We start from the raw sequence: 13793 nt of genomic DNA, 5'->3' as shown, positions 1-13793 counted from the left end.
CCACGCCGCCGTTGGGCGCTCGTGGCGGCCGCTGGTGAGCCCGCGGCCCGGCGCCCCCTCCCCCGCGCCCGCCCCTCTCCCGGGGGCCGCGCCTGGCGTCTGCGGAGCCCCCCGCCCGCACCTCCCCCGCCCCGCACTGGCCATTGGCTTGTCCTGGTCTCTTTTTCATGTCCAGCCCCTGATGTGTGTCCATTGGTGTGAGCCTCCCCTTCCCTCCTCCCCTTCTCTCCTGCTCGCCCTGCCCATGTTTTGTGTGTCTCTGTCCATCCAGACTCCTGACGTTCAAGTTCGCAGGGACGTCACGTCCGCACTTGAACTTGCAGCTCAGGGGGGCTTTTGCCATTTTTTTCATCTCTCTCTCTCTCTGCTCTCTCTTTCTCCCTCTATCTCCTCTCTCTCTCTCTCTCTCTCTCTCTTTTTTTTTTTTTGCTAAAAAAAAAAAAAGCCATGACGGCTCTCCCACAATTCATCTTCCCTGCGCCATCTTTGTATTATTTCTAATTTATTTTGGATGTCAAAAGGCACTGATGAAGATATTTTCTCTGGAGTCTCCTTTCTAACCCGGCTCTCCCGATGTGAACCGAGCCGCCGTCCGCCCGCCGCCGCCGCCGCCGCCGCCGCCGCCGCCTCCCGCCCCGCAGCCCACCATGTCTCGCCGCAAGCAAGGCAAACCCCAGCACTTAAGCAAACGGGAATTCTCGCGTAAGTAACCCGATAATAGTAATAATAATTACTAATAATCACGAGAGCGCGCGGGACCACAAGTAAGAGCGAGGAGCAGACAGGGGTGTGTGTGCATGCATTAAAAAAAATTTTTTTTTCCCCCACAAGAAAAATAAAAACCTCCGAGAGTCGGATAAAAGAGATTAAAAGGGAGGAAAAAAAAACCTTCATTCCATCCCGAACCGTAGCCGTAGGTACTTTTGGGACAGCAAAGCACCTTTTTTATTTTAACCGTACAAAAAATGGGACTTCTCCTCTTGCCTGCTTTCCGCTGCTTTATTTCGCTTTTCGGAAAGGAATGCAATGATTTCTCCTTCAATTTTGAAAAAAAAACACACAAAAAAACAAACAAACAAAAAAAACGAACAATGCTATAGATGTATGGATGCGAACAACTCTCAGGCAGGCAGACCTAGGGGAGGGAACTGGAAGGGAAAGGAGGGCTTTTGCTTGCACTCACCCAAGGAAGGGAAGCGGGTGTGTGTGTGTGTGTGTGTGTGTATGTGAGTGTGTGTGTGAATGTGTATGTGTATGTGAGTGTGTGTGTGTGTGATAGGGAACTCAAGCCTAAAAAAAAGACAATTCCCGGGGAGAAAATAGGTGAGACTGGCCCTCGGACATGAGCGCGCTCGCGGTCAAGTGTGCCCGGGGAGGAAAGTGGCCGCCTTACAATAGTGAGAAAGTGGGGTGGTGGGAGGGGGCCCCCGGCTCTCTCCGGAGTCTGCGGAGCGCGGAGAGGGGCCGCGGCGGCGGCCGGGGGAGCCGGGCGGCCGGGCAGGAGCGGAGCCGCGGTCCGCGCTGCCCGGCCTTTTGTTCCGGGCCGAGGTGGCCGTCCGTCCCTCCGCCTTTTGTGCCGGATCCTCGCGCCGCCGCCGCCGCCGCCGCAGGGCCGGAGCGAGGGCACGGGGCGAGCTGCCGGGAGGCAGAGCCGGCCGCTGCGGCCGCCGCCGCCGCCTGGGCTGCGGATGCCCGCCCCTCCCAGCCTCCGCTCCGCGGCAGCGAGAAGACGAGCAACGTAAAAAAATGTATCTAAAAAATTATATAAAATAAGGCAAGAGAAGGCAACATTTCTTTGCCCCCCAAATCGAGAAGCCAAAAAAAAAAAAACAAAAAACGCTCCGCCGGCCGTTTTCTGCAACGCTTCTCCTCTCGAGCACCCCCCCCCCCCGCTAACCCCCCGGCAGAAATCTCACATTCTTTCAATAATGGGGAGAAATGCTGCACAATGACCTCTTTCCCCCCCGCCCCAAACCCCTTCAGTTGCAAACTTAGAGCGCTCAGCGGCGCGGAGAGGGAGCGAGGAACTCCCTCCTCTTACTATTTTTTGGAAGATTTTCAAAAAAAGTGGAAGTGGATTTTGATTGGGAAAAATCTCGTGTCTGAATGTTTACAAGCACCGCGTGTGCGGGAGCCTCCTGCCAACAAACAGACAGAGAGGACCGAGCGCGGCGCGCGCGGCAGCCCGGGCGGGAGCAGGCGGCGGCGGCCCGGCCTCACCGGGGCCTCAGCGCCCGGGCCTCGCCGGGCCTCGCCGCGCCCCCGCCCGGCCCGGATCGCCCACCCCCGCCCGCCGCCCGCCGCCCGCCCGCCGGCCCTGCGGCTGGCCGCGCCGAGACTCCGCGCTGGCGGGGTCCGCAGCCCCCTCAGGCCCCCAGCACAACACTCAAGACTTCGGAATCGGCTGGGGAGAAACTCGGCGTTGCAAAGCGTTTTTATTTTGCAAAGCAGCTGAAAAAGCGCGTTCTGCCTCCCCACTTCCCCGCGCCTCCCTTCCCCCCCGCGTCTCTTGTCCACAGCTCTGGACAGCGGGGAGGTCACCACGTGCTTTCCCTGTCCCCCTTGCACCCGATCTGGCTACCAGCACCCCTCTTCGGTCCCTCTGGCCCCCCTGAGCCCTGACTAGCCAGGTAGGGGTGGGGGGGATGAGGGGTGGTCGTCAGGGGGGAGTATATTCGAGGATGCGTTCTGGGAGTCCTGCATCTCAGGACTTTGCGCCCCCCACCCCTGAGTTCTTGCTCTCTATCCGGGGCCTGGCTCGGTCGGGATGGGGGTGAAAGGTGGTGGTGGTGGCGGCCTTGGTGAGCCCCCATCAGGGCTGGGTGGGTGGCTCTCTCCTGGCTAAGAGCGTGCGTCTGGCAAGGCGGGGGTGGCCACTTAAGGAAAGTTTGTCAGCGAGGGAAAGAAAGGCGTGAGAGGGGGCCCACACCCTTTCCCCTCCTCGCTCACCACCCTTATTTTAATGTTTGATGCCATTTTAAAGGACCGTCTATATACCCAATCCTGTATTATTATTTTTTTTAAGTTGGGGGGGGGGGGGGTTGCGCACAGAGAATCGATTTTTTCCCTGGGCCCTGGAACTTGTCACACACAGTTTGGAGGCTCTCCCGCCCCGGCGCGTTGCGGGGCCCTCCCTCTCCCCACCCCCGCGCCTCCCGCCCTCCCTCGCCGCGCGCTCCCCGCCCCCCACTCCCCCGGCCGCGCCGGATGCGGAGCAGACGCGGCGGGCGCGGCGGTGTGAGTTACAGCCCGGCCAGGTACCGGCGGGAAGGCAGGGCCGCGTTCGCAGGAGTCGGGAAAGCCGGGCCCTTCTTCTTCGGAAGGACAGCCTTGGTGGCTCCCAAGGGCGGCCTGAGACCTGCCGTCCTCGCCGCACCCCGACCCCCATCCCGGGTCCCTCCCGGGGTACTCCTGGCTGGGTGGGTTCATTCCCCCCCCCCCTCCCCTCTCCTCTCCACTCACCCCAGTGCGGGCTTTTAGGGTCTGAGACCAGCTTGGAGGGGGTGCGGGCGGGGTCGCTCGCTTTCCTGGGTGCCAAGAAGGGGGCGGGAGTCATTCGGATCTTCAGGACATTCTCCCCCCCTCCTCATCCCCCCCCACCCCCCAATCCTTTGCTTCTTGGGCTGAAGGATGGAAGCTTTTCGGTCGCTAGGAGGCAGACCAAGATCAAGAAAGCTCAGCGAACTTGAACCTGCACCAGAGCCTCCCCCAGCCCCCACCCCCCTGCTCTCCGCGTCTCGCAGGGGAGGGAAGAGCTCTGCTGTAGGGTGGGGCGGGGGCGGGGGAAACGGACGGTTAGGCAGAATTCCATTCTCTCCCCCCCCCCCCACCCCCATCACCCCTTCTGTCTTTGTTCTGCATTTGGACTTTAAAAATGCTCCAGGCCAGGGCTGCAGGGAAGCACCCCAGTGCGTCCCCATGCCCCGGAGAACCGGGAGCCGAGCGGGGCGCAGGGCTAGTTCCTTCTCCTTCGGGGCCCCCGGGCGGCGTCTGGACCGGGGAGGAAAGGGGAGCGCGCGCTCCGGCTCCGCGGCGAGGCCGGCGGGTTGGGACCGGGCAAGTTGGCCCCGAAGTCTCCGGGTTCACTCCTTCCACCGGCTCAGCCCGACCTCCCCGGCTCCCCCGCCTCCCGCAGCCCCGGCTCCGGAGCCCGAAATCACAACAATAGTAACAGTTATCATCGTAATGATGCGGGCGAGCGGCGTCATTAATAATGAACAGCCGCAGCCGCCGCGGCGCTGCGCACCCCGGGGCCGGCATTGCGGGAGCAAATGCATTTGCTGAGATTTCCCCCCCGCAAAGTAACGTGTGTTGCGTCTCTGGACACAACATGAAATTCGGGAGCCGCGCTTGAGGTGTGTGCGGTGTGACCGAGGCTGCTGCCCCAGGTTAACCAGCCGAGATGTTTAAGCCTTTTCTCCCCACGGGCTGATTCCCGGGGAATCTTGTCTTCCGGCGGGAGGGTGGGGTGCAGGCGGCAGTCGGGGGGCCCGGTTCCTCCGGCCCCGCGGCCCCGCGGCCCCGCAGCCGCTGCTGCACGTGTTCGCAGCGAGCACGGCCGGAGCCTGCAGCCTGCACGCTGCTCGCTTTGTGCCTCCGAGTCCCTGCACCCAACTTCACTTTCTGCACCGGCCGGCCTGCCTCCGGCCGGCCCCCTGCCCTGGGCTTGTCGCCCCTGCCTTTGCTTTTGTTTCTTTTGCTTTTTTCCCCCTTCTCGGCATTTCGGTCTCGGTTTGCTTCCTTGGACCCTGTTAGTAAGACAATCAAAGGGAAGGACTTGGAAAGCAAACTTGAAGGCAGAGCTCTTTTTCCCCTCCCCCCTCCCCAGCAGCCCTAGTTTCCCTCGCTCATTCCCTACATTTCTTCTAAGGCTTTTTTTTTTTTTTTTTAATTTAAATTTATTCCTTTGCAACTGCAGAGAGAGAGAGGAAAAGATCTCTCAGTCAGCCGCTGGGGCATGGAGACGTTTCAGTCTGTCTTGCTGTTTGAACGCAGAAGCATTTTATTTTCTATTTCTTTCTCTCGTGGAGAATTCGCGCTAATGATTATGATTATTTGCCCACTCCCTTCCACTTCAGTCCTGGACTCCCCGCTTTGTAGCCGGAGCTTAGGCCGGAGCTCAGAAAGGGTGGCATTGTGGGGGAAGGAGGATGGGGTTGAATGGAAGGAGGGGGTAAAATGGCTGAGGTTAGGAATATTTTTAGGGAAAGAGGAATTTGCATTAAAATACAGAGAAATTATCTGATGCCCAGAAAGGAAATGTTGATTGCCACTGAGAAAAGATGTCAATGCAAATCAGTAGACTGCACCGAGAGAATGGTATTTTCATATTTTCTTTGTGCCCCACTCCAACTGATTTTTAATAATACAGCAGCAATAATAAGAACACGTTTTGGTGTTGTTTTTTCCCCCTGAACATCCCTAGCCAAATGTTTTTGCAGGGAGCCCGATGTTAAACATTATTTCATACATTAGGATATAATTCTTGTTAATTAGCAATAATTTACGTTAAGAGCATAGAAAATGTTGAGGTTACAGGTTTTATATCTGTACATTTGATCATCTTGTTATTTTCAAGAACTTTGCCTCCTATAAAATTAATTAGGTGAAATGTGGAGGTGTAATCAGCAACCTCTGAATTACCACTTCATTTCCTGGTTTTGATTGTAAATCAGTTCAGTCACTACATTCAGAAGACTTTAACCAAGTCTGTTTTGTACCGCAGTACCTTTAACTGTTTGCTACCTAGCACGGTATTTCCATCTACTCCTAAATATTTCCGCTTTCAGAAATGTGTCAGGCCTTGGGAACAGAAAAAGAATCTTAATGGTGGAGTTAAATTTTTTTAAAATTTATTTTTTGCCAAGGGTCTATGTACTTACTCACTTTAATAAAATAAAATATTTTCCCCTGAATCTTCCTTTTTAGTCTGTAAACTTAAGAACTTGTAGTCAATGCTGAAAAACAACAACAACAACCGCCCCCCCCCCCCACCCCCCCCCACACACACATTTGTCCATGTGTACTTAAAAATCCGGAATTCACATAGCAGGGATCTGGGACAATGACTTCTCTATTCACTTCTTCACTTGGTCAAAATGAAAGCAAATGCAGGAGCAAAATGACATAGAGGCATCAGGCATAAGCACTTCCGTCTGCCTCTCTGGATCTGAGACATATTCATGCGTATTTTGTGTTTATCATCTGGTCAGTATGTTGGGCAAAGACACCTAAGTGCTCACCTCGCTGCCTTTACCAGGAGGACTATCACCTTCATATTCCTGGGATGACCTTATGTAAAATTAGGAGGAGGACCAGAGGCTAGAAATTATGACATGTCCTACTTGAGCACAGGTGCAGTCAGGCAGGGCTCTCTCAATATTATTTCACCCAGCACATCTGGGAGTTACTCCAGATCTTCCCCCTCAATATGCAGCCCGGCTAGGGTTGAAATAAATTTAACCTGAGTTCACTGGATTTTTGCACTTTATCAAAATCTGTTCCAATATTCTACACTCAAATTAAAATCTATTTTTTGATTCTCTGTGGCTTTAAGTTCATTAAATGTGAAATTGGCAGCTTGCTAAAGAAGGTCAGACTGATTAACTGTTTAAGACTTGTACATTTTCTGCTTCAGTTTTATTAACTGGCAGCATCCTGAAAGTGTTTTGTATTTTATGATTTTTTTTTCTTTTCTTTTTAATGGAGTAAGCATAAGGTTTCAGAAGCAGAGACTTACCAACTCTCTTTTTTCCCCTCTGGAAGGTTAAACGGTAATAGAAACTGTTCAAATAGATGCTGCTGGAGTATTTTGGTGCAAAGTGTTGTGGGGGTTTTTTTTTCTTCTTTTTTTTTTTTTTTTTTTTTTTTTTTTAAAGGAAACAGAGATAAAAGACGTATCTACCTTGTTACACCATCGCTGGTGATTATGTGTGCAGAAATAGTCCCATAATGAAGCGTTTTAGAGCTCATTCAGAAAATTAGTCAACTTTGACAACATTAGGCCAAGTATTTCGAGTCTAAAGAAAGGATTTCTCAGCCTTGTTCTGAAACGTGGCGTTTGCTTGACCATTCTGACTTTTTTGATGTGTTGGAGGCCACCGAGTACAAACATGTTTTTGGGGTATTTTAGGCTTTCTTTCTTCAGAATGAAAAATGACTAATTGGCTTATTTTCTTAAGTACTCAAAAGCATCCCATTTAGCTAATGCGTGCGAGAAGAATGGCCAGTGAACTTGGTATTGCTTTGATTTTTGTGGCATTGCTGAGCGTGAGATCAGAAAGGGTTTTGGCAGTGCGAACGAAGCCGCGTGCTGATGATTATTGAGATCCGTTTCACAGGTGAAGGAGTCGTTTTCTTGCTACGGCGCTGCAAATGTGGCACATTTTCCCTGTGATGTCATGGCTTTCTAATTTATGAAGCCACGTCTCTGTATAACTTAGGAGTATATACATCCACACACAAAGGGTGTGTGTTTTTTATTCACCTCTCCTTTTATTCTTTGGAACAATAGACAACTTAGTATGTAGGGGGGAAAAGAAACTTGGTTCCAATCTATGTTTTTACAATTTTTTTTGGGGGGGGGGAGAATAGTTATTATTTAAGCTTTCTTTATGTCCCCTGCCTTAACTTTATTTAATAGTCACATTCTTCCCAAACTCACAAGCCAGATACATTTGTAGTGTGTGTGTGTGTGTGTGTGTGTGTGTGTGTGTGTGTGTGTGTGTGTGTTTCTGGAGCTTTTCAAGTTCGACTTCAAATACAGGATGATTTCTTTAAATATATGATGACTTGCCTCATTGATAAATGTGCTTTCTTGCTGACCACCTCCACAGCTTTTGTACATTTTTAGGCATTCATGTTTTCTGGGGTTTATAAGGGAGAGCCTAGAAACACTTTACCTAACGAGGTGGGATGGGGCAGGGTTGATCCTGTATTTCTCTCCCGTCTCTCCTTTCTGGCCTTCTAATAATTGTGCTTTTGTTTCTCCAACCACAGCCGAACCTCTTGAAGCCATTCTTACAGATGACGAACCAGACCACGGCCCTCTGGGAGCTCCGGAAGGGGACCATGACCTCCTCACGTGTGGGCAGTGCCAGATGAACTTCCCATTGGGGGACATTCTCATTTTTATCGAGCACAAACGGAAACAATGCAATGGCAGCCTCTGCTTAGAGAAAGCTGTGGATAAGCCACCTTCCCCTTCACCCATCGAGATGAAAAAAGCATCCAATCCTGTGGAGGTTGGCATCCAGGTCACGCCAGAGGATGACGATTGTTTATCAACGTCATCCAGAGGAATTTGCCCCAAACAGGAACACATAGCAGGTAAATGAGAAGCAAGGAGAAAAGCTGTTTTGCATGTTTTCTTTCTCATTTTTTCAGAGGCGCTGTTAGCCAAGCTCTGAGGAGTGAGTGGTGGAGTGCTTTTCTGTATTTCTCCATGTGACTGTCCGTGACAGCTTGTAATGTTAAAAACAATCGTTCCAATTTGCTGACACCCAGGACACAATATAAAAAAATAAATATTTTCCACTTCACTGACTCGGATGTAGGTGGAGTCGGTGCACATACCTGATACCCTCCCTCTGGATCTGCTGATTCTGAATTTCTTCCCTTCTTTCCTCCCTTCTCATCCCTAAGTGTCGAATCTTACTACACCTAGCTGGGTTTCCAGGGTCCCTTTTCTAGCCTGGGGGAACAAGTCAGAGACACTGTGGCCACGTAGGCCTCTGTCTGTCGGGCCAGGGACCTGTTTGAGTCAGAGCGCCTGGTCAGACCTCCCAGGGGTGCGGCTAGTTCTCAGGGCCTCCACAGCGTGGGCTGGGCTGACAGGCATTTTTTTTGGAGGGGGTGGAAAGAGTTAACTGAGCTTCAGGGCTAGCCTTGGATCCATATTGGCTGTCAGCCCGTATGGGGCTGTAATTAAACACAGCCCCGTGGCAGGGATGACACCGTGACCTTGACTTTAAGATGCCATTTTCGACTGGCCAGGCCAGAGTAGAGAGGGCAGTTGCTGAAGCGCACAGACATGCTTACTCGAAAAGTTTAAGGGCATGTTGGAAATTTCAAAAGGTTGGTTTGACAGGAACGGCTGCTCCCTGCAGCCTGCCTCCTCAGCCAAATGATAAATGCTTCTCTCTGCTCTCTCTTGTCTCTGATGTGGTTTTGACAGATGTATCTTGATTTTGTTTGCGGTTTACACAACCACATGTCACCCTTACAAATGTCCAGTCCAGACTTCCACCGTGTCTGCTGTGGCACAATGTAAAAATCCTCTCAGAAAAATAGGTACAGTGCATTTCAACAGCCCTCCTTCCTTCGGTTAACGTTAGCAGGGAGGTAACTAGGTGTGTGGGTTTCTCAGCAGCTCAAGGGAAAAGGAATTAACAGCTAGCAGAGGGACTTAAATCCCTCCTCTAAGAGATAAACACAACACTGTATAGTGGTCCTTAAGACCTTTGTGTGAAACAGCAGTGATGTAACACGTAAGGCAGACTGAGTGCATGCAGATTCTGTGGTGACAAACATGGCTTTTGCCTGTCGATGGCTCACTTTCCTCTGTTTTCCCCTGCCACCCCCAAAGACGAAGAGATTTGTTCAGTTTTTGGAAAGATAGTGCATATAATCAATTGATTCACTGTAACTGGTCTCTCTGACCTAGTTTGACCACCAAGTTGAACTGTAGTAGGTCAGTGGTCCAGAGGGAATTAAATGTCCTATTATTTCTTCTCTCTCCCCCCTCTGGAATTTGATCCTTAAAAATCAAACGTGGCATTTCTTTTCTTTTTACATGCGTCCCGCAGTAGTAGTATTCAGATACTTTTCCTTCGGTGAGATGAGAAATCTGCTCCCAGAGAAGCTGCATTGACAAAATATTTTTCTCGAATCCACCATTGAGCTTAAGATTCTAACACCCCCCCCCCCCCCCAGTAGGATACAGCAATGACCATTTCCATGTGCTGTCTTGTGACTGGAAGGAAAATGAACAGGAGTGTAAGGCATGATTAATGAAGCAAGAGCAAGCGGAAGGGGATTTGTCATCTTCGGAGATTCAAAGCCTTTCTAAATCACCAAATATGGAGTAACACTTGCGTGATGTAACATCGTATTTACATATTGAGCTGCCCGTTTAAAAGACAAAACACAGTGTCTGTCAGGCAAGAATTAAAACCACACTTCTTACGGAGGTCCCAGATAGGTTATTCAGTCTCAGATTAAGCAGCTCGAGAATTCTGTGCTTCTGTACTCAGAGGAGGACTCTGCAAGCTGGGGAAGGCCGTGCAGTAAAGGCTTTTTTTTTTTTCTGTGACAGTTGTGAATCCACGCAGGGGAAGAAAAAAAAATAGGTTCCTTAACTCTCTGGTTGTCATAAAGGTTTTATTATTATTATTATTATTTTTCAAGAACTAGTATAATAACAGAGTCCAGAGAAGAAAAAAAAAAAAAAAAAGGGCAAATTTAAAATATATTTTATAGGGCCAGTAGGAAATAATTTCACTGACATGATGGGTGCTCGAGTGCTTCGACCCAGGTGAGGTAAACCTTGCACGCAGGAATAATTACGGAGCCTGGATTCCTTTCATTGTGTTTAATCACCTGTTCCCACCCTGGAATTGGCGGGACATAAATAGCATGGTCACATCTCAGAGCGAGATGTCAGTAGCTAGAGCATCACGACTTCTCATAATTCACAGTAATGAATTAAGAGTTTCCTATGGTGAAATTAACATTCTACTATTGCACATAAATTAAGATGCCCTGGCCCTCAGGTGCCTCCGGAGCGAAGTTCTAGGAAGACAGCTGTGTACTCCCAGCCCATTTCTCTCAAGCACGTCTTCACAATTCCAAGTCTGCTTCCCTTTTTTTTATGGCGAGGAAGGAAACAATAAGGGTGATCATTCAGTAGATATTTGAATCGTGTCACAGAAATAAAGGAGAAGCCGCGCCCTGTATCAGGAAAGAGATGTATTGATGAATCTCTGGAAGACGGTGTTTGGCAACCACATAAAAGGTGGTCATTGAAGGGCGCTATGGAGGAGAGGCTTTATTAAAGTGATGTAAGTTGGATGTGAGCTCCAGTGTGTGCTCTGGGCCGTTTTTATAGGCAGGAAGCACGGGAATAAAACAGCGACAGAGCTTCCTGAGATAAATAAAGCTTAAAATTCAGGGCTTTCCAATAGGAGAGTAAGAGAGGGTTCTTTAAATCTTCAGTAAAATGCTATGCATGTTGACTGTACAGAGGCTTCTCAAAGCTGAGTATGTCTTTAGGAAGGATTGTATTCACCTGGTGAATAGATGGGTATGTGCCCAGCACGTCACCCATAGACACGTGGTACCTACCCACCTTTGCATTGATGAGGTTGCTTTTTTCGCTTTATTCAGATAGTCAAAATATTGTGTGACTGTGATCCATGGAGACCGGTGGAAGTAGTGTTACTGTAACTGGAAGTGAGCAGGTTATACTGTGTGGGGCCCAGTTCATCAGTTTGTGTACCCTCAGATATCAGCAGCCTTTGACTGGCAGCCTGGGCTCTTCGTAGGGGTTTTGTTTTGTTTCCTAGTCTCATATTTTATGATGGGGAAATATTCATTGGAGATTGGTGAATGTAAAACTGCTGTTCACATAGAGAAAAGGCTAGAAAATATCCTACGTGTCAGATTTGAGGTTTTGGCTTATTGTCACATAGAAATTTTTAAATTAGGATTGGGCTATCATAAATGTTTTTTGTTGTTGTTTGTTTTGTTTTATTGTTTGTTTTTTGAGAGAATGGGAGACAATATGACAAATTCTACAAAATTTAGTAAAGTCTACTACTATTGATAGGTAACATTTTTTTCCTCCTTACGAACATGAAGAGAGACGCTTATATCAGGGTATGTAAAAATTATTTGCCTACACTTCATATCTAGATAATACTATGTAAGACAGATACCCTAATGAAAGGAGAACTACTCATTCAGAACAGAAACACATTAGCACGTTACTTAAAGGTAAATCAAGTATGACATACTTATGCTTTTCAGAATTTAGAAAACCAACTTGCCTTTTCTCTTTGTGCCCAATGCCAGCTCAGGCTGAACTGGAGGATGTACGTGTATACTTTACAGTGTAAATTGTAAATGAGACTATAAATGATAATATTCTATTACGACTCCTTATTTTTCATTTTTTTCTTCATTTGTGTGATTCTGAATAAAAACTACTGACTGCTGAACTGGATTTTTAATATGGCAGCTAAACAACAACAATAGCCCCCTATATACTGATTAACATTTTATTTACCTTCAGAATCCACAGACTAGAGAATATTGTTTCCTACTAAATACCTAGGATTTTTCCCTGGGAGCCTATGTCTGTGAGGCCACTACCCCAAGGCTCATGTTCATGAGACGGGGAGCCCTACATACAAGCTGTATTTGTAAATAAGACAGAGAAAGGTTGTGAACTGGCAGCTTGGATGTTTTGTCAAAGTGCAATGTCAGAGAAACTCTTTCTAAGACAAATTGTAAATAGAACTGTCACAGTGATTGCATGATTGAGCCGCAGAAGTGTCTTACAATTGTTGGCATTGTCAGAGGACTTTTGAAAGCTTAATTAAACACAGTGGCCCACATGGCTGCTAAATTTACCTCGGAAAGCCAAAAAGAAAGAAAGGAAGAAAGAAAAAAAAAAATCTAAAAGGTGGAAGATCCCAAAGATGCCAAGTTCTGCAGACAGTTTCCTTTCGGTGACACAGAAAAGATGCATTGTGCATTTTTTCCCCCCCAGTTGTCTTTTATAAATAATAGTTTTGAGAATAGGGCCACGTGATATGAAGATCCTCCTGTGTGTGATGTGGCGATTGTGTTAGTTTTTCTGTTTCCTGCTGTTACGGACAGTTAATGTAAAAATGGCCTTTTATTGGAAACACAAATATGTATTCACTTCTAGAACAGGAGCAGAGGGAGAAAGTTTCCCTCCCATTCTGTGTTTATTCTCTGAAAGCTTAAGGAAAACAGTGCTGTAATTTCTCAAATCACCCCATTCCTTGCTGTGTTTCAAGTTGCGAGTTTTACCTTAAAGGATCTGAAATCTGTTTTTGCACACCTTTTTCTCCGGGTGAATGTGGCATTTAATTGTGGAGCTGACCATGGGGCTGGAAAAAAAATGCAACTGGGTATGGAAACGTGCAGGAAGTGTCAGGACAGCAAACCCTGAGCTCAGGGAAGAGGCGAGCTGGATGCATATTAATGGCACATTTTAGAGTCCTGGAAAATCATTAATTTCACACTGCAGCGTCAATGTCGTTTGACGGATGTGGGAGGACTAGATTGGAGTACACAACAAACATGCAAATCCCAGGGAAGCGTTTCTCAGAATTCCGTGAGTTCTTCGTGAAAATGTTTAATAAAGGAGAAGAGATGAATGGTGGCTTCCCACGTTAGTCTGGGAGAAAGGAAGAAAGTTTGTCTTTCCTTTGGGGGGCGGGAGGGTTGTGGGGAGAAATCTGAAATTTAACCGGAGTAGCACAGCTAGGGAGATGCAACGAGATTGTGTCATTTGATGTTAATTGAATCTACTTGGGTTGGTCTGTTCGTTCCCTTTTATTGCACAAAGGAATCATTTGACAAAATTTACCCCAAGCCCAAGTCTGTTTTCACAGACAGCAGTACCAGCTTTGTGCAATAAAAAGCACTTAGCATCAAGCTGGACCCAGCCTGGCACCTTGCCACTTTTTTAGCAAGAGATTTAATCACCAAGGATCTTTAGTACCTTTCTGCTTGTTCAGATTTCATTTGGGTCATGGTTA

The 13793-nt window shown here is 48.4% G+C and overlaps 1 protein-coding gene across 8 annotated transcripts in view; it reads left to right on the top strand.

Annotated features, from left to right (window-relative positions):
• The first annotated feature begins 114 nt into the window (after positions 1-114).
• BCL11A (BAF chromatin remodeling complex subunit BCL11A) overlaps positions 115-13793 on the top strand; it is a 100259-nt gene continuing 86580 nt past the window's right edge. For 2 of the 8 annotated variants that reach the window (XM_045580765.1, XM_036435398.2), the window contains exons 1-2: positions 118-702; positions 7999-8328. In XM_045580765.1, coding sequence (XP_045436721.1) covers positions 648-702; positions 7999-8328 — 385 coding nt within the window. In that variant the 5' untranslated portion in view covers positions 118-647. Of the gene's footprint in view, positions 703-3184; positions 3258-4128; positions 4309-7998; positions 8329-13793 lie in introns of those variants that run through there. The other 6 variants (XM_045580766.1, XM_036435406.2, XM_036435403.2 and 3 more) reach the window with 6 other exon arrangements.

Source organism: Pipistrellus kuhlii, unplaced genomic scaffold (assembly GCF_014108245.1).
Source record: "Pipistrellus kuhlii isolate mPipKuh1 unplaced genomic scaffold, mPipKuh1.p scaffold_m20_p_13, whole genome shotgun sequence".
Classification (NCBI taxonomy): Eukaryota; Metazoa; Chordata; class Mammalia; order Chiroptera; family Vespertilionidae; genus Pipistrellus; species Pipistrellus kuhlii.
Note: the sequence above shows the minus strand (reverse complement) of the source record. Positions and strands in the feature narration are given on the sequence as shown.